The sequence below is a fragment of the Choloepus didactylus genome, chromosome 21 (genome assembly GCF_015220235.1).
Source record: "Choloepus didactylus isolate mChoDid1 chromosome 21, mChoDid1.pri, whole genome shotgun sequence".
Classification (NCBI taxonomy): Eukaryota; Metazoa; Chordata; class Mammalia; order Pilosa; family Megalonychidae; genus Choloepus; species Choloepus didactylus.
Window position 1 is genome coordinate 30247393 of NC_051327.1, and position 27533 is coordinate 30274925.

Sequence of the window (27533 nt, forward strand, 5' to 3'; positions counted from 1 at the left end):
ACTGGGGGTCTGGATGGGTGCACATATTTGACAGCAGAAACAGCAGATGATGCCACCTGGCCATGCAGACACTCAGGACTCAGGGGACGAGACCCTCCCCAGCATGTTCCTGCAGTCTGCCAGTCTACGGCAGGGCTAGGGAGAGTTCTAGAACAGCACCTCTAGGAAAACGGCTGTACGTTCTCCCCTCCAAGTGGTAGAAGTCAATGGAGAGAGGGGCCAGCCAGCAGAGGCTGGGTGAGCCTGGGTGGGAGCTTTCTGCCTGGCTCTGTGGGCCCTGGGCACAGGGCTGACCACCCCCTTCAACGCCGAGTGGGGTGGGAAGTCTCAGTTCCACTGTGGAGCTCAGAGTAAGGATGAAAGCCGTCCACCTGGGGTAATTTACTCCAACACCAGCTACAGAAAACACCTCCTCTGGGGAAGGCAGTGCAGAGCAGGTGGGTGACCCAAGGAAAGGAGGACACCCGAGAAATGGCACATGCACAAGAAGGCAGAAAGGGACACGGGGATGAGAAGGAAGCAGGGATTGATGGAGGCCGGGCCCGAGGACCCGGGGGGCAGACCGTCCTCACGCCCAGCAGATGCTGCAGAGCCTGGGACCCAGGAAATACACTCCTGTGGATTTATTCTAAGAAAATAACTCAAAACATGAAATGGCAGCGACGTGCCCAAAGCGGCTCACAGCAGCTCGGCTAACACCTGAGAAGCACAGCGCCGCTGCGCGTCATCCAGGCTGGGGGCCCTGCTGGAGAGGAGGACGGTGGTCGCGCGTCAGGAGAGGACCGGAGGCCCCTGCAGACCCGGCCAGCGGCTTCCGACGAAGGCACCCAGGCAGCCACGGAAGGCGGCTCACCAGACAGAGCCGGAGCAGCTGGACATCCACAGGCAAAAAAGTGAACCGCGACCAAAAGGGATCACAGATTTAAGTGTAAAACAAAACTACAGAACTTTCAGGAAAAAGGAGGATCTTCAGAGCCGAGGGTTTGAAGAGAGAGAGTGATTAGTATAATTTATTGCAGACTTCAAAAAAAAGATAGGTTTTTTTAAAAGCCTGGGTTTCCCTGTCTTCACCCAGGAAGTTCTGGAGAACGAAGCAGCCGGACCCGCGAGAGCTGCGGAAGGGGCCTCCTGGCCAGGCTCCTGGGGCCTCCCGCTTTGTCAGGCCCACCTGACTCCGAAGGCCCCACCCCTATTATTTTGTGGGGAGGAAAGGGGGTTTTCTAAGTTTGTCTTCTGGGGCCCAAGCTTGGTGGGAGAGCAGGACACACCAGGCAGTGCTTTAACATAACAGCACAGGGCTGGACATTTAACGTTATCAAAGTTCTTAAGATTAAAAATTAAGTACGACGCACACTCATTCCGACGGCCAGGGCTGGCCGACAGAACTTCCTGCGACGATGGAAGGTTCCGTGTGTGCCGTCCAGCACAGCAGCCACTGAGCACACAGGGCCTGTCACTCAGAGGCCGCGGGGCTCAATGGTCAATGTTAGGCCATTTAAATCAGGTTAATCTTAAACGGCCCCACGTGGCTGGTGGCTATGAAGTGGAACAGCACAGGCTATCCTTGATAAAAACACAACAAAATCTCAATGAGAAAAAAGAAACGGTGGTGAAGCAGTATTTTAAAAGTGGAGATTTCTGTGAAATACCCTGGGCCGACATTTGACTCTCAAGCACACGCCTCACGGCCGTTCCAGCCACCCCCACACCAATGTGGAGAGACGAGCATGTGCCCACCCATCAGGGACTACCTGGTGTGTCTCAGCGCACACAGAGAGTTTGGGGGGGTGGAGAGCCCCTGAACCAGCCCATGTCGTTCCATGACAGCTCCAGGGGCAAAGCAGCCCTCAACCAGCACCCCCGGACTCCACGGCCTCAGGGCCTCAGCGGCGCAGGAGAGAGGAGGGAGGACAAGTGGCTGCCGTGACCCTCGGCACCCCCAGCCCACCCAGCTCAAGGAATCACTGAGAAGAGGCTCTGAAGAGGTCAATGGAGAACTTCTGGACCCGGGTGACGGACATCAGGCCCCTCACCTGTAAGGTGGGGCTGTTCAGAGCCCGCCTCGAGGTCACTGTGCTGCAAACAAGACAAGGCCAGAGCACTCCCTGGGGCCCGGCACAGGCTCTGGCCTCCGCGGTGCGGGGCTCCCTCTCCCTGTTGAGGGATGGGGGCAGGGGCAGTCACAGCATCAAGCAAAATCAAGGTGGCGGCGAAGAGGTAGGTAATGCTTACCTTGGATCCGGATCGGGCGATCGTCCCGAGGTTGGACACCAGCTCATCATGTGTCATCCCAATTCCGGTGTCCTGAGGAGACAAACACCCTAAGGGCCACAGCACCAGGACTGAGGGAGGCACTGAGACACAGCAGCGCCCCAGGGGCTCAATGGCACCCATCAGCCTCGCAGAAAGGGCTGTGTGCACCAGGAAAGCTTCCAGTCACATTGGCCCAGGCCTCCTAGAGAAAACCGGAAGTTGTAGCAGAGGAGAAGATGTCTTTATTAAAAACCTGCCTGAAGATGGCGCATTAGGAGAAACAGAGAAAGTTCTTTTCCATGAAAAACACTAGACGAAGGACAGAAAATGCTCCAGAACACCAGTATCAGGGTTCCTACGGCTGGGCAGGGACGTCTACACCCACAGTGAGTGTGTACTTGGAGAAGCCGAGAGACTGTGTTTAAGACCAGTGATTGATCGGCCCAGAACACTGCCAGGGGAAAGGCGGTTGGAGCCGGCCAACGAACGTGGAGCGGGGCAGCCTTCCACGCCCCAGGCACCCTCCTGAGCACCTGGCTCGGGTGATAACTTCACAGACCTGCAGCCAAGAGCCCCCAGGACAGGCAGACGAGTGCGGAGGGGAGCAGCTTTTCAAGCCCTGTGCAGCCGTCTTTGCAGCTGGCTGGGAGACAACCCATCACAACCCTGTGGCCAAGAGCTTCCCTGAGAGGAATCTGGGATTTGGCAGGCTCGTGATGGTATCCACCCTTCCTCCACGGTGTGCACAGCCCAGAGGCAGGGGTGCCACATGGAAGTGCCAGGAGCCCTCCCCCAATCCCAGGGACTCACAGGTGCATGGCAGACAGGGACTATGGGGCATCTGAGCTGGAAGGTGAGACACACAGCTCTGCAGCATCTTTCTGATAAGAACACTTCAAATGGTAGGAATTGAAGGAAACTTCCTCAAAATGATAAAGGACATATATGAAAAACCTACAGCCAGCATTGTACTCCATGGTGAGAAGCTGGAAGTCTTCCCTGTAAGATTGAGAATGAGACAAGGATTCTCGCTGTTGCCTCTATTATTGAACATTGTGCTAGAAGTGCTAGCCAGAGCAATCTGGCAAGACAAAGAAATAAAAGGCGTCCAAATTGGAAAGGAAGAAGTAAAACTGTCATTATTTGCAGATGATATGATGTTATACTTGGAAAACCCTGAGAAACTGACGGCACAGCTACTTGAACTAAAAAACAAATTCAGCGAAGTGGCAGAATACAAGATTAAGGCACATAAGTCAGTATGCCTTACCTTCTACACGTTAAGAAATGACCTAACAGAAGAGACACTCAAGAAAAAGATTCCATTCACAACAGCAACTAAAAAAAGTCAAGGACCTAGGAAAAAACTTAAACAAGGATATAAAAGACCTTTACATAGAAAATTATATAACTTTATTAAATAGAAGGGACCTAAAGAGATGGAAAGATATTCCATGTTCATGGACAGGAAGGCTAAACGTCGCTAAGATGGCAACCCTACCCAAACTGACCTACAGATTCAATGCAATTCTGATCAAAATTCCAACAACCTACTTGGCAGACTTGGAAAAGCTAGTTATCAAATTTATTTGGAAGGGAAAGGCGATTTGAGCTGCTAAAAACATTCTAAAAAAAGAAAAATGAAGGACTTACACGTCCTGATTTTGAAGTCTACCATAAAGCCACAGTAGTCAGAATAGCATGGTATTGGCATAAAAGATAGACATATTGATCAATGGAATCAAATTGCGAATTTGGAAATACATCCTCAGATCTATGGTCAACTGATTTTTGATAAATCCCCCAAATCCACTGAACTGGGATAGAACAGTATCTTTAACAAATGGGGCTGGGAGAACTGGATATCCATATCCACAAGAATGAAAGAGGACCCCTATCTCACACCATATACAAAAACTAACTCAAAGTGGATCAAAGACATCAATATAAGAGACAGTACCATAAAACCCCTAGAAGATAATATAGGGAAACATCTTCAAGACCTAGTATTAGGAGGTTGCTTCTTAGACCTTACACCCAAAGCACAAGCAACGAAAAAAAAAAAAGATAAACGGGAACTCCTCAAAATCAAAAGCTTCTGTACCTCAAAGGAATTTGTCAAAAAGGTGAAGAGGCAGCCAATGCAATGGGAGAAAATATTTGGAAACTATGTATCTGGTAAGACACTATATCCTGCATAAATAAAGAAATTCTACAACTCAATGACAATAGTACAGACAGCCCAATTATAAAATGGGCAAAAGATATGAAAAGACATTTCTCTGAAGAGGAAATACAAATGGCTAAAAAACACATGAAAAAATGTTCCTCTTCACTAGCTAGTAGGGAGATGCAAATCAAGACCACAATGAGATATCATCTCACACCAATTAGAACAGCTGCTATCAAACAAACAGGAATCTACAAATGCTGGAGGGGATGTGGAGAAATTGAAACTCTTACTCATTGCTGGCGGGACTGTATAATGGTTCAGCCTCTCTGGAAGACAGTTTGACAGTTCCTCAGAAAACCAGATGTTGCAGTATTCTATGATCTAGCAATTTCACTTCTCGGTATATAACCATAAGATCTGAAAACAGTGACATGAACAGATATTTGCACATCAATGTTCATAACAGCATTATTCACAATTGCCAAGACATGGAAACAATCCAAATGTCCTTCAACAGATGAATGGATAAACAAAATGTGGTATGTACTCACGATGGAATACTATGCAGCAGTAAGGACGTGAAACATATGACAACATGGATGAAGCGTGAAGACGTTAATGCTGAGTGAAATAAGCCAGGCACAAGAAGACATATTGTATGTTACCACTGATGTGAACTCCATGAAAAATGTAAAAGTAGTGTCTTATAATGTAGAATATGGGGGACCTACAGATTGACAGAGGCTAGTGAGGGGGGAATGATGATCTAATATGTACAGATATGATAATGAGGGTGAACTTAATGGTATGGGAATGGACAGGTATGTCTATGGTTCGTTAATGGGATTGTAAGTATCACTGACACACTGAAGGCAAACATGTTTGTAAATGGTTGTTTAAAAGCACATAACCCACAGAGCAGCACCCCAGACCTAAATAAGTGTTAGCATGAGATACTTACAAGGTACGACACTGCTACAGAAGGTTCATAATAGAGTGGTAGTATGGAAAAACTACCCATTACACATTAAGACTATATTTAATAGGAATATCTTACCACCTCTACACTAATACTAGGGATGAATAGCTAGCAGCTGATAAGAGCTCTGGGATGTACTATGTTATGATAATTGTTTAAAGTGAGAGTGATGATGATTGTACAACGAAGTGAAGGTAATGTAAGAAACTGATCATTTATCTTGGGATAGAATATAATATTAAGTGAAATTAAGAACCCACTACTTAATAAATCAAGCCCTCAACTTGAGGCTTGCTCTTGTGAAACTTAGGGCTGTAAATGGGAGGCTGAGCCCTCCTATAATTATGCCTAAGAGGCACCTCCAGGGAACCTTTTTTGTTGCTCAGATGTGGCCTTTCTCTAAGCCCAACTCAGCAAATAAATTCATTAACCTCACCCATACATGGGACATGACTCCCAGGGGAGTGAATCTCCCTGGCGACATGGGACATGATTCCCAGGAACAAGCCTGACCTTGGCAGCAAGGGATTGAAAATGCCTACTTGACCAAAAGGGGGGAAAAGAAAGGCAACAAGCTGAGGTCACAGTGGCTGAGAGAGCCCAGAGCCGAGAGGCTATCCTGGAGGTTTCTCTTATGCAAGCTCCAGCTAGACATCCCCAATGGCCTCAGTAAGCCATGCCCTTACCAAAAGTAGTTCCCAAATACCTAGGCCCCTACCCGAGATTCTATACAAGGTTCACTCACTAAGTTTTATCTCTCAGAAGCTTAAATCCACCAGAGTGTTCCTGTGCCAGACAAGTCCTAAAACCCAGAAGCAACAGCCTCTTTAAGAACAACTATCAGATGCAGCCCCTTCCCCATACTATCGACAGCCCCTTTCAGTATGAACAAGTTAGGGTGGTCACTGCCCAGACACCCCTGAAGATAGAGAAAGACACTGAGAGGAAAGGGTAGCAATAAACAAGATAAGATTTAACAAAGGTCTATGAATACTGAAACTTTACATAACAGATACACTTTCAGATGCTGGGGAGTTGGAACAGTTGGAAGGAGGTGAATGACGTGGTGGAGCTGTAACCTATAGCATCCTCTGAAATTTGCTCTACAGCTACTCGTTGAATTGTGCTTTGAAAGTCTTCACTTCTGTATATAACCTACATTGCATAATAGGGAAAGAACTGAGACTGTGGAACTATAACCCATAATACTTTTTGAAATTACCTACATAACTGCTTGGTGAGCTGTATATTGAAAATTAACACCTTTCTGTATGTTTGTTATATTTTACAATAATGGAAATAGCTGAAGTTGTGGAACTGTGACCCTGACATTCTTTGAAATTTGCTAACTACCTGTTAATTTGTACTTTGAAAGTTATCACTGTTATATATTTATATATGTGTGTGTGTATATATATATAGTTATCACATATATATACATATATATGTTAAAGGTCACAATAAAAAGATGCATTGAAAAAAAAAGCCTGAAAAGAAGAAAATACTGAGTCAATAATTTGGAGGAAAAGTATAACTCTTCTGTCATTGAGATTCGGCTTCAAAAACCATTCTCCATTTTGTTTCTTTAAAATTCCCTTTCCACTGTTAACTGTGGAAACGTACGTAACACAGGAGCTGCCATTTCACTGGTGTCAGCCCCCGTCGCAAGGCTGTGCCACTGGCAACACTGTCCGTCACCAGCCACCTCTCACCGCCCCGCGGAAACCCTGGGCCCTGAAGCAGCAACTCCCCTGTGCTGCGGGACTGGCTTATTCCAGGCATTTCCCGTAAGTGGACTCGGGTGCCCTGTGTTCCCTAGCCTAACGCTGTCAAAGGTCACCCACACTGCGGTGGGGACCAGGGCCTCAGTCCTCCCACGCGGGGACAGTCGCCCGCCGCATGGAGAGGCTGCGCCGGGACTGGCCCTCACCCATGGCGACGCCGGGCTGCTTCCGCCTTCGGGCCAGGGCGAGGGCCGCTGTGGCACCTGAGACCACCCACCTCCTCCCTTGGCGGTTCTACACCTCCAACAGGACAATCCAGTTTAAGAGGATTCCAACCAGGAGGACCTATGTGGGGACAGCCTGGCCCACGACCACGGGAAGAGTGGACACACCCCACCGAGCAGGTGTGGCTCTTGGATCCTCCCCGTCCCGCCACGTGGCCCCAATATGCTCTCCCCCCTGCAGGCTCTTCTTTCCTTAAAGCCTAGCCTGACCCCCCTTGGAGTTCTTTGCCTCTGAGTCACAATCGCGCACCCGCACCCCCAACAGAACACCTGGGGTGGGGAGCTGACTGTGATGCCTGAAGCAACAGGGGCGAATGGCAGAAGTGTGACAAGGGGAAAGAGACCAGATACAGAAGACTAGTGTGTACAGGACGTGATGGCGAAGTTCCTGGGTCACCTCGGCTGGGTCTCGGTGTCCAGCTGTTTGGTCAAGCAAGCACTGCCCTGATTGCTACGGGTGAGGGGATTTTGTAGAGGAATGTGAATCACTAGTCAGTTGATTTCATCTATTGCTGATTGCATCTACAATCAACAGAGGAGACTGCCCTTGGCAATGAAAGGTGTCCCCTCATCGAAAAAGTTGGAGGCTGCAGAAGTGAGAACTGAGAGGATTTCACAAACAAGAATTTCTACCTCTAATTCAGGCAGATGCCACCTTTGAGTTTCCAACCTGCAGCCTGCCCTATGGAATTTGGACTTGCCAATCCCCATGGTCGCATGAGCCAATTCCTATAATAAATCTCTTGATACACAAATACCACACACACATCTCCTGTCAATTCTGTTTCTCTGGAGAACCCTGACAATTACACTGTGATTCCATTTAAATGGAATTCTGGAAAAGCTGAAACTACAGTGAGTGACTGTAGGGGAGGGGGATGGAGGCAGAGGACTGACGACAAAGTGGCACAGAAAACACCGGGAGTGGTGAGCTTGTGACGGTGCGGTGGATGCACAACTGCACACACCGGGCACAACTCACTGAACCGTACACTCAAAAGCGGTGAACTTCATTACATGTGAATCATACCTCAATGCTGTTATGAAAAAACAAAAATAACAACAAAGAAAGGTGCACACACACGCAGACCAGACAGACAGTGAACAAGAGAGAAAGCACAAGAGCCAGACTGACCGGCGGAAGGAACACACACTCACACACTCACACACACACTCTCACACCTCCTAGTCCTAAGCAGAAGAAACGTTCAGGAATTCTCCTCATAACAAGGAGGATTAGATTTTTGGACCAAAAAAAAAAAAAAAAAAAAAGAGACAAAAGACAGCTCCTTGAAAATGAAAGGAAAATGAAAATGGAAGATGTTAAATACTTTGAGAGACAGAAGGGAAAAGTCACCGTGGCCAGCGGGAGAGACCAAGAGCCGAGGAGACTCCGGTTTGGTTCCTGAGGACAGTGCTGCCGGCAGTGAAGATGCAGGGTCCTCGGCCAGAGGGGGCCACAGGCTCCTCATAACACACAGGCACCCCACACCCCACGGCGACGTCCTGAGCAGGTAAACCGAGCTCACTCAGGTGAGCAGCCAGCCCCGAGGCACAGAGAACGCCTCTCAGCAAGAATCAAGGAGGCAAAAGCACAAATCCGTGACGCTCCTACCAACCAATAACCCAGCAGAAAAATGGCAACGTCCACCTGACGGGCACTGCACAAAAGAGGAAGCCCAAGCAAAAAACTGCTGAGACGCGTATCTAACCCGGGAAATGCAAATGACAAGCGGGTGGCACGCGGCCACACACCTGCCGTACCAGCCGAGAGGGGAGGCCTGAGGCGGTGAGTGCGGGAGGGTGAGGTGCAGGGGACCCCCACCCGCAGCCCCGGGTGGACTCTGCCAGTGCAACTTTGGGAGAAAGTTTGCGAGATCCCACTACACCTGACGTGCACACCCTACGGCCCGGGGACGCCACTCCTCAGTCTACAGCTCAGCACAACACTGCCAGACCAACAGGGAGACCTGTACGTGCACGTTTACAGCAGCGTCACTTAGTTACACTCGAGGTCGCTGCTGAATTAAAGAAGCAAATCACCAACGATACCTACAGTGCGATTTCATTATCAGATCAGTAACCAGCAAAACGGAACAACATATTGTTCAGAGATAGAAGCAGAGATGGTAAAATAATAAAAAGGAGGAAAGAAACGACCACCGCGAGCATCAGCCTAGCAGCTGCCTCCTGGGTGGAAGGAGCTGTCGGGGTGAAGGGGCCAGGAAGTTTCCGTCTCAACCTTGGGGGTCACCTGGGTGCTCACCTTACTAGTCTTTTAACCTCTGTGTGTTTCTCTAAAATGAAATAAAACCACTGCATGAGCATCACCAATATCAGTTCTTCTCCAAGAAATGATGACAGATGGATCCAAAAGCAAACACCTGCCACGTACGTCTTAAAACCCGGCTCGTCACCGCCTCAGCAGGTGACCAAGGTCCTCAGTGGTCACAAGTCGTGCTGACAGCTCCTCTGATCTGAGGTGATGAAAACAGCACTTCCCCTCTGTGGTCGTCCTCCCCAAACCCATAACCCCAGACTAACCATGAGAAAAACACCAGCCCAATCCCAGTGGAGGGGCAAACCATACAAGAGCTATCAGAACAAGGGACGGGTGAGAAATGCCACAGCCAAGAGGGGCCTAAATGTGACGCAGGATCCTGGATGGGGTCCCGGGACAGAAAAAGGACAAAGAAAAAGGCAGAAGCTAAGGAAATCTAAACAAACCGTGGACTTTAGTTAACAGTAATGTATCAACATTGGCTTGTTAAATGTAACAAATGGACCACGCCAAAGTGAGAGGTTAGTAAGAGTGGACACGGCATGTGGGGAGGGTACAACACGGTTTGCTCTGTACTATCTGCCCATGTTTTCTGTACATCTAAAACTGTTCTCACACAAAACCCCACATGTGCCCTTCTCGTTAACACATGAGTCTCGGTGCAGGAAGTAGCAGCACGTGAGGACAAGCCCCTCTACTCGGGGACCAGGAATGAAGCCCCTACTGCCCCCTTTCCCAGCCACCTGCTCCACGGAAACCCGGGGCTGGGGCTGGGACAGACCCAAGCCCACGGTGGCCACCTCCGCAGTCGGGCAGCACGCGGAAACGCTGAGGACAAGAGGCCGCTCCCCCCACACCCTGCCGGGATCTGGCACGGCTGCTCATCCTGGAGTGTCGCCTGGCCCGGGAGGGAGCATGCACACCCAGGGCCCCCGAGAAGGCCCCCCCCACCAACCAGCCCGCACCCTGGGACAGGTCCGGCCCGCCCTGCCTGTTCCCCCTCCCCATCACGCTGGAACCCAGGGTGACAGGTCCGAGGGCTGCTGTCTTGGGGACACGACGTCTCTCAGGGCCATTGCCCTAAGGTGAACCCTTGTTTGGCCTTTCTAACTTATATTTTGAACAAGGAGATCTCTACGTGAATGTCTATAGTCGTATAAGTTAATTATACTCGAGGACTCATTCTGAATAATAAATTCTAATAAAAAGTCTTAAATTTTTTGAAAGGTTAGAGTAGCAACCAAAAGTACTGCTTCATCTAAAGCAAGACCGCCAACCTGTACAGTGGGTATTTATTATAAAGAGCGCCGCAGAGTATTTAGTAACACGGGAGGCATGTGTTACACAGGAAAAGGCAAGTTATGAAAGAGCACAGTCAAAAAGCTACGAAGAGTACATTAAAAAACAACGGAGTGTTACAAAGTTGTCGCCCTCTGCACAAATGCCTCGGCACCCAAAGGCCACGCGCGGAGGCGGCCACGGGAGCTGCCGCTGATGATGGAGCAGCTTTCCACTTCCTTCCTTTTTGCTGACTGTGTTTTCCAAATGTTATATAATGAACGAGTGTTATTTTTACAGTAAAATAAAACAAAAGTTACACAAATAAAGACAGCCCCGACGTTACTGAAACCGAGAGGAACGGCACCGGGTGGTGTGGCCCTTCTGGGCTTGTGCCCACCGGCGCCGACCCTGCTGCCCTCTGAAACACACCCCCACCGTCAGTGGGGACGGCAGGTCGTGCGGCCCCCCACGGCACGGAGACTCGAGGGGTACCTGGATCGTGAGGGTGCCTTTCTCGGCATCTGTCTGCAGGTGGATCTCCAGTTCCGGCGGTGTCTGGCCTTCTGACACCAGCTTATGGCGCAGCTTTTCCAAGGCATCGCTGCTGTTGGAGATCAGCTCCCGGATGAAGATCTGCGGGAATGGAAATGAGAGGAACCGGGCGTTACGGATGCACGCTGCAGCGCCTGTTTGCTTAGCCGTGTTTTTAACAACTGTCAGGAGTCTGAGGAGTGCACAGAACGTGCCGTCCCGTAACAGAGTTTCTGCTTCAGTCAGAGGCAGTTTCTCTGCGGAGGTGACGAGGTTATGGATGCAGGCAGCTCCCCCTGACACAGCTTGGTGTGGAAAACTGACTCCTGCAACCTTCCCTACACGCCTTCATAGTTGCATTTAACTCAAACTTCAGGAAGACCCCTGTGGGAGACGTTTCTTCCCCAGCTCTGGCCCAGGGGTGACCAGCTCTCCCTGGAACAGCTGCTTGTGCTGTACAGAAGACTCCTTTAACCCAGGGGGAGCACCCGAACCCCGGCCCTCCATCCTCAAGGAGAAAGGGCTGCAGGCTCCACTGTCCCAGTCCCTGAAAGGTGCCTTTTCCTCCAGCCTGAGAGGGAGAGGGGGGATCTGAGCCCACGAGAACGGAATCTGGCGGGTGACAGGGATGCCTGGGCAGAGAACAACCACACTGCACCTGGAGGTGTTCCCCAGGAAACCCTTCTAACTTTGGAATACTGGGCTCTGTCTTTCAAAATGCTCCTTGGAGGTCTAGCAATAATTAGCATGTGAGCGTTAGGGTCCATTTGTTCTTTTCTACTTCTAGGTTCTGCTGCCCTCAAATGATTCCTCATCTCCCCGGAAGTCCCCCTGCTCCTGCTCCACGGCCCTGGGCAGGGGCTCCTCCTCCTCCGTCCTCCACCCAGACCCGCGGGCGGCTGTGCCAGGCCCGGTGGTGAGGAAACAGGCCTCGCTGCGCATCAGCATTTTCAAACAACCCCTCAGAAAGGGACCCCGGCAGGCCCCACACCAGCATTTGGGGGGTTAATAAAGTCAACAAAACAGTTAGTTCCCAGACTTAACCTGGCCCAAAGAATCATCTGGATATATTTTGGGTTAAAAAAAAATCTCTCTCTGGAAGCTCAGATTGGGACCTGTCCCAAATTTAACACGTTTTCACGGCTAAAACGCCAACTGGCACTGCCCAGACCACTGTAGAAAGTTTTACAGGAGAATCCCTGCCGGCACGGGGCGTGGCTGACGGGTACTGTACCTCTTTTTCTGAGTACAAGGAACGTGCAACAATGTCCAAAAGCTTTTTTGTCTCAGCCTGGAACTCGTGTTTGGAAGCAGAACCTGGTAATTAATCATAGACACAATCAATAAGGTTTCATTTCTATTTTCATGAAAGAGCAGACTACATAACACTCCAAATAACTTTCAAGGTTATGAGTTTTAAACTTTGAAAAAAAAAATGAACTAAAAGAAAGCAGCAGCAGAAATAAAGGCTCCAGGGGGCTCTGGGGTAGGGGTCTCGGGAGTGGAAGCAAAGAGGAAGGGGCGTATGCGCCACGAGAGACCCGAACCCAGACTCCCGCTGCTGCAGCCAGAAGTGCTGGGGCGACCAGTGGCCTGGCAATCCAGTATCCCCCAAACTGCCTGACCACGAGAATCAGCTCGGACGTAACCACCAAGCAAAATGTGCTTTCTTAATTAACTTAAAAAGGTAACAAAAAAACCTCACTTCTTGTCTTCAAAGAGTCTGTTATTGTCATCCTGCTTAAAAGCCAGAAATGTAACCATTTCAGGACTGCTCTGGAGACTGCTTTCCTGTGCTTCTCAGGAATGAAAAACGCAGCTTCAGAGTTCAGTCCTGCCCCGGCTGGGCCAAGGCCGAGAGCCCGTCCCGCTGGCGTGATCACTAGCAGATGTGTCAGGAATCACGAGGAGGCGCCGCACAACCCCTCGCGTGGCCAGCAGAGGGGGCAGGACACGCAGGGAGGGAAGTGACGCTCCCGGCTGGGGGGACACGGAGGTGCGTGAGTTGGGGGACGTGCCCTGTAATCAGGACTTTCGTGCTTCTGAGCCAAGTGGGTGGCTCTGTCGGAAGTATCCCCTCCCACTGCGGCCCTGCCCCGGCTCCACAGCGCCCTCCTCACACGGTCTCCCAGCCTGCACCATCTCCCAGCCTGCACGGTCTCCCAGCCTGCACCGTCTCCCAGCCTGCACGGTCTCCCAGCCTGCACCGTCTCCCAGCCTGCACCGTCTCCCAGCCTGCACGGTCTCCCAGCCTGCACCGTCTCCCAGCCTGCACGGTCTCCCAGCCTGCACGGTCTCCCAGCCTGCACCGTCTCCCACCCTGCACGGTCTCCCACCCTGCACGGTCTCCCACCCTGCACCGTCTCCCACCCTGCACGGTCTCTGTGCTGCTGATGAACGGGCGCAGGGGCTCCTCCTTCTCCTCGGTGGCCTGCGTACTGTACAGCCGCCCAGCCCAGAAGTGGGGTGCAGCCAGGCCTTGCCCGGGGCTCCCTGGCTGGCCTGTCATCCTCCAAGGACCCAGAACTGGCTTTCCTGAAACGACAACATGCAGAAAGATGGAGAATTACTCTGACGCCAGAAACAGAGTATCTTACTTTGTCCACATGTGGCAGAAACTCGGGTGGATTTTTTTTTTTCTTTTCAGTACCAGTAAGTCTTTATTTCTTCATCGTATTATCCCAGGGAAAAGAGGGGAAGGGGAAAGGGTCAGCATGTTAAAAAATTACAGCAGAAGGGAAAGAAGTACCCAGTACAAAATCAACCACCAAATAAACCTTCCCAGTGATAGGGTCACCAAAGCCCAAGATGGCTCAGCCCTGCAGTTCAGGAATGAGGGGAGGGATTAGGGAAAGAACAGACAAGCACGTGCTTTCCTCTCTTCCTCATAAATTCAAGATTCCACACAGAGCTTTGGTTTCTAGCAGTGAACATGGAGTTACATTTTCTCTTTTCCTGTTAAACGATCTTGTGGTCACTTTGACATGTTTCTTGCACCTGCGTAGAAGTTCCCGAGTGGCTTGGACATACATTCATCCTCCCTTTTTGGATCTCTCCCCACACTCTCTACACGACCCCCCACCCCCTCATTGTTTCTCTCTCTCCCGGGACTGACAATTATGTAGGTTTAGTCAATCCAAGTACGGCAGCGTGAATCTGCTGGTATGAATCACGCCAGGGAACGATCTTAACTCAGAAGGCTGGGGACGAGGGATAGAGGGTTCCTAGATTCTTTGGGTCTTTTGCACAAGTCACTGAAGAGTTCTGGAGATAACCCCCAAATTACATGTGTACAGGGGGTTGGGGAGGGGGAGCTGGAGAGGGGCGATGGGTAAGTTTTTAGGACAGAAGATCCAGTGCAAAATAGGAAACGGGAAGGAGAGAATGAAAGAAAGGATGGTTCAAGATCCCCACTTCAAAGAGGGGCCCCAAGAAGGTTTCAGATCCTTCCACCTGGTGTAGAATCTTCTGTCAAAGATGCTTTGGCTATTTTTCTTTCATCAGGCGGATTTCTTGAAAGATGTCACTCAAAAGATCCCGTGTTGCATGGGGGAGCAAAAATAAGTGGCGCACAGCTTGCACCACTGTGATAACACGACATCAAGTGAGCGTGAGACGCGGGGGCGTCCAAGAACCTCAGGTGCAAGGCTGCGGGCAGGAGGGCAGGTGCCTTCTGAGAAGTCCCCGTGAGGCGTGTGCCCCAGGCAAGGCCCTGTGACAGCTCCAGATCCCAACGGGCCGGATCCCCTTATCTCCTGCAGGACCCTGAAGTAAACGGACAGGCAGCCTTCCCTGCCATGTACTTGTTACTAAAAAGGGAGGAAAAAATATCTGCTCCCAAAGTGAGAGGGATCCAAGTTTTTAAACTGTGTGGAATCATCTTGTAATCTTCTAGAACCTGATTCTTTTCCTTTCCTCTTTGTTCAAAACTGCCCGAGTTAGAAAAAAAAAAAACAAAAACAGTGTACTTGAAAAACAGAAAACCAGCAAGTGAACTACTCTGCTCGTAGCCAGCAGGGACACCCATCACCTCACGTCTGTTCTCTGCAGCTTCCTGCTCGTCCCGGCGGAGCCTGGAAAGCCACCGGTGGAGCACGGTGAGGGAAAGGGGAGCGCGTCCCCCTGGCACCTGCACATCCCCACCCTGGTGCCACCGCGCAGGCCTCCCTCCACTTCAGCCAGCTGGCCGGGGCCAAGCCCAGGCCGCCTCAGGACCCGCCACTGGGCTGGCTTCGCTCAGGGGGTTCACTGCAGGACGACTCCAAGGACCCCTCCAGACGTACAGACTCCCCGTGTGGTGGGAACGTCTAGACCCCGGTAAACTGCGCCTGCCTGACATGCACCCGCTTCTCTTACTTGCAAATTTAACTGACAGAACAGAATGATTTAGAATGTCCAGAAATAGTTGAAGGTTTTTAAAATTAACATATTTAACTTCCACAATCCCACAAACTCGCCTGTTCTTAAGGCTTATTACTGGATTTATAATGACTTTAGCCTTTATCTATATGCAGAATGCCTGAAAAACAATCTACTCCAACTCAGAAAATATTCAATTTCCAGGCTACTTAAATGTGTGGGCCTAATAGCATATTCCATTTTACCTGTTTACTCTTATAGTTAAAAAAACATCAAACGGGGTGCTTCTTCTGGAATGAAGTAGCATTTGCTCTTACAGGATCGAACTGCTCGCTGGCATCAGGCTCCGTGCTCCACACCCCGACCCTCCTCCCCAGGTGGGGCCAGCCCTTGGGCCTGGAGGCAGTGCTCCCCCAGCACTGTCACCCCCGGCCCCAAGGGCTCTGTCATCTGAAGACGTGAGCTGCTGACACGTAAACAGTTCCCACAAAGGGGGGGAGGGGCCCCTCTGCGTTAAAGGACACGAACTCAGGAAGGAGGTCAGTGGGGGCTGGAATAAAGACCTGAGCTTGGCCTGGAAGGACGGGCCCTGGATTCAGTCCTGCGTGGAGTGCAACCCTAAGGCAGGCTAACAGGGGCACAAACGTTTGGGTCAACCGAGTTGGAGCCATAAGGCAAAACCTCCCCAAGAAAGATGAGCAGCGAAGCCAGTGATTGCAGGCTGGGGGTGCGAACCTCGTCTCCACCGGAGCAGCCTCATAAGCATGGAAAGCACTTAGGAAGCCCTCACATCTAACGCTCCCCGTGCAGGGCAGGGCACCCCCGGCCCCGGCTCACTCTTGCCTTATTTTCCCCAGCAATGCTCCAACACTTCACCACGGGAGTGGGCTGAGACATGGCCTTCTGGAGCCTTCTCCCACACAGGGACACGCGGGGAGCACGTGGCGGGGCCCCTCCCGCCCATCCCGACATCCTCTGGTCCAGCCCCTTACCCCATCTCAGTGAGTTCTGAACCCGCAGCGCATCTCCCGATCTGCAGGGATGTTCCTCCAATCCGTCCTCTGGATGTCTACAGGCCAGCCTTCCACCACTGACTCCATCCTGTCACTTCCCAGATTCCAGAGGTGTCCTCCTGACAGCACACCCCATCACCTCTGAACGCTTCGGGCTGGCATCCAAGGCCTCCAGCAAACAGTCCCACCTCCAGGCTCTCACCCCGTCGCCCTGGCACAGCAGTCTGGGGCTGTCCTCTGTGCACCGAGGCTGCTCCCATCTGCCCTGTCTCCCCACACCCTCGGGCTCCCTCCTGGCCCACAGGGAGCAGGGGAGAGCCCGGCCACAGGCCCCAAACACACCTCAACAGGAGGTGCTGCTTTTCCACTCCGGCGGATTCTACGTGGAATAAAGCAATTCCTGAATCATGTCATTTGCACAAAAGCAGGATTCACTGCACTGACCACCTCTCTCTACTTTCTGCCCCACCCTTGCTCTGCTAACAGAGCCCTTCCTCACCTTCTGCCCTTCTCACCCTCAGCTCTCTCAGCCCCACACTGCCCCCACCCCAAGGAAACCCCGAAACAGTGGGAAACAGAAACATTCAGAGGCTCGGGGCTCTCGGTATTTTGAAAGTCCCATAAACTACCTGTTATAAACCTGCCCCCAAAGAGAGCGAGCGTGTGGGGGTGTGGGGGGAGGACAACTGATTTACGGCCTTCGAACTTCTGAAAACTTTTAATCAAGAACTTATCTTAGAGATAACCCTGTATTACCATATTAGTGGCTACAGAGCTGCTTTTTTTTTTTTTTTTCATTTTTATTGAGATTGTTCAGATACCATACAATTATCCAAAGATCCAAAGTGTACAATCACTTGCCCCTGGGTACCCTCATACAGCTGTGCATCCATCACACTTAATTTTTGTTCAATTTTTAGAAACTTTTCATTACTCCAGACAAGAAATAAAGTGAAAGATGAAAAAAGAAAAAAAGGAAACTCTAATCCTCCCCATCCCTAACCAACCCCCCTCAATTGTTGACTCGTAGTATTGATATAGTACATTTGTTACTGTTTATGAAAAAATGTTGAAATACTACTAACTGTAGTATATAGTTTGTAATAGGTATATAGTTCTTCCCTATATGCCCCTCTATTATTAACTTCTAATTGTATTGTCATACATTTGTTCTGGTTCATGAAGTGATTTCTAGTATTTGTACAATTGATCACGGACATTGCCCACCATAGGATTCAGTTTTATACATTTCCATCTTTTGACCAACTTTCCTTCTGGTGACATATATGACTCTCATTCACACACCATTCGGCGCTGTTAGTTATTCTCACATCTTGCTACGAACACCCCTGTTCATTTCCAAACATTTAAGTTCATCCTAATTGAACATTCTGCTCATACTAAGCAACCACTCCCCATTCTTAAGCCTTGTCCTATATCTTGGTACCTTATATTTCATGTCTATGAGTTTACATATTATAATTAGTCCCTATCAGTGAGACCCTGCAATAATTGTCCTTATGTGTCTGGCTTATTTCACTCAGTATATTGCCCTCGAGGTTTTGTCATCAACCCATTTTTTTTTAAATATGGTTTTGTTCACTCACCATACATTCCATCCCAAGTAAATAATCAGTGGTTCTCTGCATGGTCATACATTTATGTGCTCACCATCTTCACCACTATCTATATAAGCGCATCTACATTTCTTCCACAAGGCAGGAGGGAGAGTCAAAGAAGGTAGAGAGGCAAAAGAAAGAGGAAAAAAAAAATGACAGCTAGGAAGCAGCAAAAGGAAAAATAACCTTAAATCAAAGTAGAATAAAGAATCAGACAATACCACCAATGTCAAGTGTCTAACATGCCTCCCCTATCCCCCCCTCTTATCTGCATTTACCTTGGTATATCATCTTTGTTACATTAAAGGAAGCATAATACAATGATTCTATTAGTTACAGTCTCTAGTTTATGCTGATTGCATCCCTCCCCTAATGCCTCCCCATTTTTAACACCTTGCAAGGTTGACATTTGCTTGTTCTCCCTCGTAAAAGAAAATATTTGTACATTTTATCACGATTGTTGAATACTCTAGACTTCACCAAGTTACACAGTCCCAGTCTTTATCTTTCCTCCTTTCTTCTGGTGTCTCACATGCTCCCAACCTTCCTCTCTCAACCGTATTCATAGTTACCTTTGTTCAGTGTACTTACATTGTTGTGCTACCATCTCCCCAAATTGTGTTCCAAACCACGCACTCCTGTCTTCTATCACCCTGTAGTGCTCCCTTTAGTATTTCCTGTAGGGTAGGTGTCTTGTTCACAAAGTCTCTCATTGTCTGTTTGTCAGAAAATATTTTGAGCTCTCCCTCATATTTGAAAGACAGCTTTGCCGGATATAGGATTTTTGGTTGGCAGTTTTTCTCTTTCAGTATCTTAAATATATCACACCACTTCCTTCTTGCCTCCATAGTTTCTGCTGAGAGATCGCACATAGTCTTATTAAACTTCCTTTGCATGTAATGGATCGCTTTTCTCTTGCTGCTTTCAGGATTCTCTCTTTGTCTTTGACATTTGATAATCTGATTATTAAGTGTCTTGGCATAGGCCTATTCATATCTCTTCTGTTTGGAGTACGCTGCGCTTCTTGGATCTGTAATTTTATGTCTTTCATAAGACATGGGAAATTTTCATTAATTATTTTCTCTATTATTGCTTCTGCCCCCTTTCCCTTCTCTTCTCCTTCTGGGACACCAGTGATACGTACATTATTGTACTTTGTTTCATCCCTGAGTTCCCGGAGACGTTGCTCATATTTTTTCATTCTTTTCTCCATCTGCTCCTTTGCGTGTAGGCTTTCAGGTGTTTTGTTCTCCAGTTCTTGAGTGTTTTCTTCTGCCTCTTGATGTCTGCTGTTGTATGTTTCCATTGTGTCTTTCATCTCTTGTGTTGTGCCTTTCATTTCCATAGATTCTACTAGTTGTTTTTTTGAACTTTTGATTTCTGCCATATATATGCCCAGTGTTTCCTTTACAGCCTCTATCTCTTTTGCAATATCTTCTCTAAACTTTTTGAATTGATTTAGCATTAGTTGTTTAAATTCCTGTATCTCGGTTGAAGTGTACGTTTGTTCCTTTGACTGGGCCATAACTCTGTTTTTCTTAGTGTAGGTTGTAATTTTCTGTTGTCTAGGCATGGTTTCCTTGGTTATCCAAATCAGGTTTTCCCAGACCAGAACAGGCTCAGGTCCCAGAGGGAAGAAATAGTCAGTATCTGGTTTCCCTGTGGGTGTGTCTTAGAAAATTGCTCCACCCTTTGATGCCTCGGGTCACTGTGCTTTTCTGCCCAGCAGGTGACGCCTGTTAGCCTGTAATTCTTGACTGGTGTGAGGAGGTGTGGCCGTGTTCCCCCAGGCTCTGGGGTCTGGTTCTGAATGGAAAGGGGCCCCACCCCTTTCCTCCTAGAGAAGACAGACCCCCTAGGGGGAGGTCATTAGCATTTCAATGGTCTCGCTCTGCTTGTGGTGTCTCCGCCCTTCCCCGAGTCACAGCCCTGGAAACTGAAAATGACTGGGGCTTTCTCCACTGAGCCGAAAAAGAAACAGATAGTCCCTTCAGACCCAGTCCAAGGCGACCCTCCGGCTCTCCCAGGTCAGTCGTCACCCAAAGCCTCTGTGTTTTTTGGGGCTGCATACCTGTAGTGAGCAGTTCACACTCGCTACTTAAAACCCCAGTTGGAGCTCAGCTGAGCTGTATTCGCTTGCTGGGAGAGAGCTTCTCTCTGGCACCACGAGGCTCCGCAGCTCGGGCTATGGGGGAGGGGGTCTCCCGACCTGGTTCTGCAGGTTTTACTTGCAGATTTTATGCTGTGTTCTCGGGCATTCCTCCCAATTCAGGTTGGTGTATGATGAGTGGATGGTCTCGTTTGTCCCCCCGCAGTTATTCTGGATTATTTACTAGTTGTTTCTGGTTTTTTGTAGTTGTTCCAGGGGGACTACTTAGCTTCCACTCCTCTCTATGCCGCCATCTTGCCCTGCTGCTGCTCTTTCTTTTTAGTGCACACAGGGCTTTCTGCTATAGCAGATAACCGTGAAATGTTTCACTGGTTGCCAACTAACAGGCACTGAAATTGTGTCCAGTCTTTCGATGTTGAAAACAACGCTCCCCAGTGCAAAAGAGTGACCTCCTGTCTGCTCCCCTGCATGGGAGGAAGAGGAGACAGGATATACACATTCTGCTCCTCTGCGCCAAAGAAATGCAGGAGGGGTGCACCCGGAGCTAAGGAGAACTGGCTCCCCCCAGGGATGCACGGGCGGGGGGTGCCGGGTGGCGGGGAGGGGCACATGGGGGACACTTCACGCCAGGCAGGGGTGTGCCTCACAGACAGGAAAAAGCAAAGACAGCCAGGGTGTGCAGGACACGAAATGAGCTAGACAATGACAAGCGTGCCCGACAGTATAACCTACAGCCTCCACCCTGGATGGTGCGGGAGAGAGAACTTCAGAAAACCTAAGGCTAACCCCAGAAAGAAGGGCTATATTTCTAAACTTTGAGATGCTGATCCCCTAGCATATAACCTGACTGGTCTCTGGAACAATGCATATCTCTGAGACACTGGAAACTCAGAGCTAGAGCTCGGCAGATATGAATGTCAGTATTAGTGCATACAGCCACTGTTAAAAAAAAAAAAAAAAAAAAAAAAGCTGAAAAAGAGCCCAGACTTCAATTAGTGATATGAATGAAGTAGGTCTGGTTGAGACCAGGGCAAGCCAGGCCAAAGGGTAAAGGTTGAAACTGACTGTGTTTTAAAACTTCAACCTCCATGTGAGACCAAGGGAAGAGATACCTATTTGGTACAGGATCTAAATTTTCTAAACGGTACAACTCTACAGTCGATTTGTTCAAACACCACAATTGCATGGAACTTTGAATAGGAAGTGAGATACGGTAGGTTAGTATAGGCTGGAGTGAAATGGTGACACATCCAAGAGTAATTTGGGCAGATAATAAAAAATACATTTACAGCCTCCCCCTCCCCAGCCCCGAGGATCTGGGGGAAGGTGCGGATGTGTTGGACACCCTCACCTGGACTGGTGTTGATGTTGTCACAAACATTGGGACTGGCAGTTTGATGTGCTGAGCCCTCGATCATGGGACTTGCCCTTATGAAGCTCGTTACCGCAAAGGAGAGTCTAAACTTGCATGTAATGGTGCCTAAGAGTCTCCCCCTGAGTACCTCTTTGTTGCTCAGATGTGGCCCTCTCTCTCTCTAACTGCCAGGTGACAGTGAACTCGCTGCCCTCCCCACTATGTGGGACCTGACTCTCAGGGGTGTAAATCTCCCTGGCAACGCAGAGTATGACTCCCGGGGATGAATGTGGACCCGACATCGTGGGACTGAGAGTGTCTTCTTGACCAAAAGGGGGATGCAAAATGAGACGAAATAGTTTCAGTGGCTGAGAGATTCCAAATGGAGTCGAGAGGTCACTCTGGTGGACGTTCTTATGCACTATATAGATAACACCTCTTAGGTTTTAATGTATTGGAATAGCTAGAAGTAAATACCTGAAACTACCAAACTCCAACCCAGCAGTCTGGACTCCTGAAGACAATTATACAATAATGTAGATTACAAGGGGTGACAGTGTGATTGTGAAGACCTTGTGGATCACACCCCCTTTATCTAGTGTATGGATGAGTGGAGGAATGGGGATAAAAACTAAAGGACAAACGGGGTGGGATGGGGGGATGATCTGGGTGTTCTTTTTTCACTTTTATTTTTTATTCCTGTTCTGGTTCTTTCTGATGTAAGGAAAATGTTCAGAGATAGATTGTGGTGATGAACGCATAACTATGGTATCATACTGTGGACAGTGGATTGTATACCATGGATGATTGTATGGTGTGTGAATGTATTTTAATAAAACTGAATTTAATAAAAAAAAATTAAAAAAAAAAAAAAAAAAAAGAAGAAGGGCTAACAACTGTGCCCTCTGGTTAGGAAACGTGTCTGCGAAGGGAGATGGGGTGGCAGTCCTGAGGCATCCACGTCCCTGCAGGGATTGAGCAGATGGGTTCAGTCCCTCGCTGCCAGAGGACGGAGGCTCAGCTCAGGAGAGGGGGTGCCCTGGAGGGGACGAGTCAGGGCGAAAGCGACTTCTCACACACATACGGACTGCAGACAGAAACAAACATCCAAGTGTGTGCAGCTGTGTGGGAGCACACGCACGCACACACTCACACACGCGTGCGGGAACAGCAGACAAGGGCAGGGCTTCTCAACAGTGACCGACCAGGACCCTAAAAGGTCAAGGCCCCGAAAGACAAAAAAGACTGAGGAACCGTCACAGCCCTGAGGAGGCACAGGGACAGCCGAGTGCAACGCGGAGACCCCGGCCGGAGAGAGCACATCGGGGGCACACTGGCCAAGCTCCTGTGAGGGCGGGAGATCACATGATCGGACTGCAGCAAGGTCCATTCCAGTTTCAACCCTGTACCACGGTGAGGGCAGATGTGAAGGAACTCCCTGTACTCTTTTTGTAACTTCACTGTATGAAATAATTTCAAAATAAAACATTTCAAAATGAAAACCAATGCTCCAAGGAGTATTCTTGTACCTGTGTCATTGCATTCACGCTTGAGTTCATATCCAGAAGTGGAATCACCAGACCTGAGGTTATGTCAATTTTTACTCAATATGGTAGAAACCGCCAAATTCATCCCCACAGAGACTGTGACAGTTTATATTTCCAAAGCAATGTGTGAAGAGTGCACATCAACCCATGTTCCAGTTTGCTAGCGCTGCCATTTTGCAGAATACCAGAAATGGATTGGCTTTTATAAAGGGGATTTGTTAAGTTACAAATTTACAGTTCTAAGGCCATAAAAGTGTCCAAACTAAGGCACCAACAAGAGGGTACCTTTTCTGATGGCGTCCGGAGAACCTCTGTTAGCTGGGAAGGCACGTGGCTGGCGTCTGCTGATCCTGGGCTGTGTTCCAGCTCCTCTCTCAGCTCCTGTGCCTTCTTGGTTCTTTCTCCCAGGAAGTGCCTCGGGGGTCCTGTCTTAGCATATCCCAGGGCAAATGCTGGGCTTCTTCTCTTAGTTAATGTCTGCCTGCATCTCCAAGTGTCAGCATCAGTGTCAGCTCTTAGCTTCTCTCCAAAATGTCCCTCTCAGCTGCTCTGAGGTCCTTCTGTTTGAGAGCTCTTTTATAGGACTCCAGTAATTAAATCAAGACCCACCTTAGATGGGTGGGGTCCACATCTCCATGGAAATAATTTAATCAAATGCTTCACCCACAGTTGACTGAGTCACATTCTCCATAGAAACACTCAATCGAAAGATTCCAACCTAATCAACACTAATACATCTGCCCCCACAAGACTGCATTAAACAATATGGCTTTTAGGGGGATATAACATATCCAAACTGGCACACACCACATTCCTGCCAAGTTGTTCTTAAACTTTTGGATCTTTGTCTATCAGTCAGGTAAAAATTTCACTGTAGCTTTCATTTCCATCTGTCTTATCATGAGCAAGATGGATCATCTTTCCATACTTTAAAATATTTTCTATTTTCTTCTTTGGACTATTAATACTCTCTGACCGTTTTCTATCATATCTTTTTATTTTTTTTCTTATTGATTTGTAAGAGCTTTTTACATATTAAGGAAATTAACCTTTTGTTTATAAAGGCCTTCCTCACCCTAAGACTAAAACACATTTTCCCATGTTTCATTTTTCCTAGTTCTTTTATGTCGTGTCCCCCCCCCCCACTTAATATCTGGAATATTTTTGAAGGATGTAATATATTCTTTATGATGATAATATATATAAGTCCTTCAAGTTGGGAAAAGGGGAAAAATGAGCAATCCTTATTTCCAACCATGACATCAAGACTTTCCATCCTAATTCCAACACCCCATCAATCAACAGCACAATTAAAGGCAGATTTGTTTTGGTTAACCAAACTCTCCAGAATGACTCTACATAAAAAATCAATCCACAGCAAGTCTGTTGGAACCCAACACCAAAAGCACATCAGCACAGTATCTGTCTTCACATTTCCCCTCACGCCCGAAAGGAAAAACCACAAACCTCAACACCAGGCTGCAATATCTTACTGCCAACCAATTTGGTGGTTTGGGGTCATACAAAATGGGAGGCACTGATCGTGTGACCTGACACACACACAAGCACACACATGCTCACACTCACACTCCTGCCAGTGCCCCTGCTGACCCCCTACCCGAACCACACCCCTTTCCTCCATCTGAATCGCCCCAGGACCAGGTGAAGCCCCTCTTCATTCAGGCCTCCCTCCTCCCTGAAGTTCACAATAACCGCTCCCTGCCATGAGCTCAAAGTCCTTATTTTCTACACTGCTCATCTGCATACGGGAATACTGTATTTTATGCTCTATAAACCCTCAACTTCTCCAATTAAAGCAAAACAAAAGAAAAAAATGGTTGCTCCATGCTAGCATGTGGCATTTCTTTTACTATTAATGTTTTGTTGGTGTATAACTAATTTCACCAATTAGGAGCTCGTTGAAAGTAAGAACTTCCATATTTCTGGTAGGCCAAAGCACTGACTACGGAAGTGTGAAGCTTTCCATGCACACAAGCATTGCTGTGCTCAAGCTGAAGCCCAGTCACTCGGCCGACAGTGGCCATAGTGGTCCCGCATGTCCTTTTAGACCGGTCGCAGGAATTAAAAAGGTAGATGTCTGCAGAGGCCGCACAAGGCCAGGGAGTCAAGGCACGGTGGGTAATGGTGTTTTGCTTTTTGTTTTGATACCTGCCTTCTGTACACATCAGCCACAGTTCTTACCGTGGTTTTGTTTCATCATGGCATCTCAAGCTGTGCCTTTCAGATACACAAACTTAGTGTCCTAAGCTGTGAGAAAATATGCCTGTTTTTTTTTCTGGAAATACATATCCCTATCAGATAATCTCCCATTTCTCCTATGTGATGGGTATAAGAAATATTTCACTTATAGTCTTAACTACTGCAGAGAGGGCCACTTCCAGGATGACGGAGAAGGACCCTACCAACCAACCAAACCTCCCTCAGGTAACAGTCAAGAAGTAGGACCAAACCAAACCAAACCAAACCACACCGGACAGCCCAAAGGCTCTGAAGAATGAACGAAAACAGGCCGACTCTAGAGGAGCACCACCCTTGGGAAAAAGGAGCAGCATGGAATAAGGGCAAGTTACAAATCGCTCAATAAAAGGCGGGTAAAGCTGAGAGCAAATATATACACTGTGTATTTTTTCTGGCCTGAAAAACGAGAGGAGAGCTGGAAAGGGAAAGGAGAGAGAAAGAGAAGGGCAGCCCCAAATTCTGTGAATAAACTCTCCAATGTCTCTGGCTGACCCATGAACCACTTATGTGTGGGGCAAACTGCAAGCAGCCCAGCTAAGAATAAAGGAATTGAACTACCATCTAAGAGAAAACATTTGCAGCTTGAGTCCAACCGGTTTAATAGCCTGCTTTGAAATGACAACCCGTCAGAGGAAGACAACAGAATCCAGACTTCACGAGAAAACATTCGCAACGTCCAGGACGTGATCTAAGATGACCTGACATACAGGGCAACAGGAACACATGACCCACGCTCAAGAGAAGAGACGATCAATGGAGACTAAGCCTGAGAAAAGCCAGATGTTGGATTCAGAAGACAGGAATTTTTAAACAGCGATTGTAACAATGCTCAACAGACAAACCAACGAACTGTAACAAAAGAACCAAAAGTAAAGTCTAGAAACAAAAAAATACAATATCTGAAATTAAAAATAACTGGAAGTACTTAACAACAGAATAGAGATCAAGGGAAAGAGTCTGTGAACCTCAAAATCAATCAACAGAAATAAATTTAAAAACAGATAAATGCACTGAGGCTTGAGGATCTGTGGGGTAATATAAAAAAAAGTTTAACATATATGTAACTGCAGTCCCAGAAGGTGAGGGCAGAAAAACATTTGAAGAAATAACGACTCAGGTTCTCCAAATTCAGTCAAAGACATACTTTCACAGATTTAAGATGCTCCATCAACCACTAGCAGGATAAATACAAAGAAACACACATAGGTACATTACACTCAGACTGCTAAAAAACAAAGAAAGAGAAAAAAATCTTGAAAGGAGTCAGAGAAAAACAGTTGCCCAGGAGAACAGTGATCTGAATGCCTGTGAACTTTCCGAGAGAAACAGAGGCAGCCTACGGGGCAGGGCACCTTCGGCACCTCCACAGGCGCCAACAGACAACCACGCCGAAATGCACGCTGCAGTTCTTCAGGCCAGACGGAAGTGACGGCAGAGGGAAACTGGGTCTTCAGGAAGGAAGGAAGAGCTACAAAAATGGTAAATCTAAAAGCATTTTTCTTTTAATTCATTGTCTCGTGGGACTTACAAGATATGAACATGTAATAGATAATGACAACTATAAAATAAAAGATGGAAAAAAGAATGCATTTATATAGTTGCAAAATTTTACATTTTATATGAAGTGTTATAATATATACCCTAAATACAGACCGCAAAAAGTTGAGGATGCACATTGCACTCTGCAGAGCAACCAATAAAAAAATAGTGGCAAAGATGGCTGAGTGAGAGCTTCAGGGCTACACTGCCCCCAGGAAGCTTTGAAC

At 48.3% G+C, this 27533-nt stretch overlaps 2 protein-coding genes across 2 annotated transcripts in view; one reads left to right on the forward strand and one right to left on the reverse strand.

The window, feature by feature from the left end:
* The window catches only part of TRAP1 (TNF receptor associated protein 1), a 62234-nt gene that overhangs the window by 14637 nt on the left and 20064 nt on the right, over positions 1-27533 (reverse strand). Inside the window, exons 2-5 of the mRNA XM_037813572.1 lie at positions 13877-14041; positions 12741-12823; positions 11468-11608; positions 2233-2304 (exon numbers count right to left, since the gene is read on the reverse strand). Of these exons, the coding sequence (XP_037669500.1) occupies positions 2233-2304; positions 11468-11608; positions 12741-12823; positions 13877-14041 (461 nt within the window). The remainder of the gene's footprint in view (positions 1-2232; positions 2305-11467; positions 11609-12740; positions 12824-13876; positions 14042-27533) is intronic.
* On the forward strand, positions 13281-16779 carry LOC119517078 (calmodulin-regulated spectrin-associated protein 3-like). Its single transcript, XM_037813574.1, has 3 exons — positions 13281-13502; positions 15557-15823; positions 16185-16779. The coding sequence occupies exons 1-3, from the start codon at positions 13396-13398 to the stop codon at positions 16333-16335; spliced, it is 525 nt and encodes a 174-aa protein (XP_037669502.1). The 5' UTR covers positions 13281-13395; the 3' UTR covers positions 16336-16779.

Bases quoted from the DNA above. Each gene is read 5' to 3' on its own strand.
- LOC119517078 (XM_037813574.1), top strand. From the start codon at position 13,396: ATGTGTCAGGAATCACGAGGAGGCGCCGCACAACCCCTCGCGTGGCCA. The intron at 13,503-15,556 runs GTGCGTGAGTTG...TGTTCTCTGCAG, and splicing joins CCGGCTGGGGGGACACGGAG to CTTCCTGCTCGTCCCGGCGG. The intron at 15,824-16,184 runs GTAAACTGCGCC...TTGCTCTTACAG, and splicing joins GTGGGAACGTCTAGACCCCG to GATCGAACTGCTCGCTGGCA.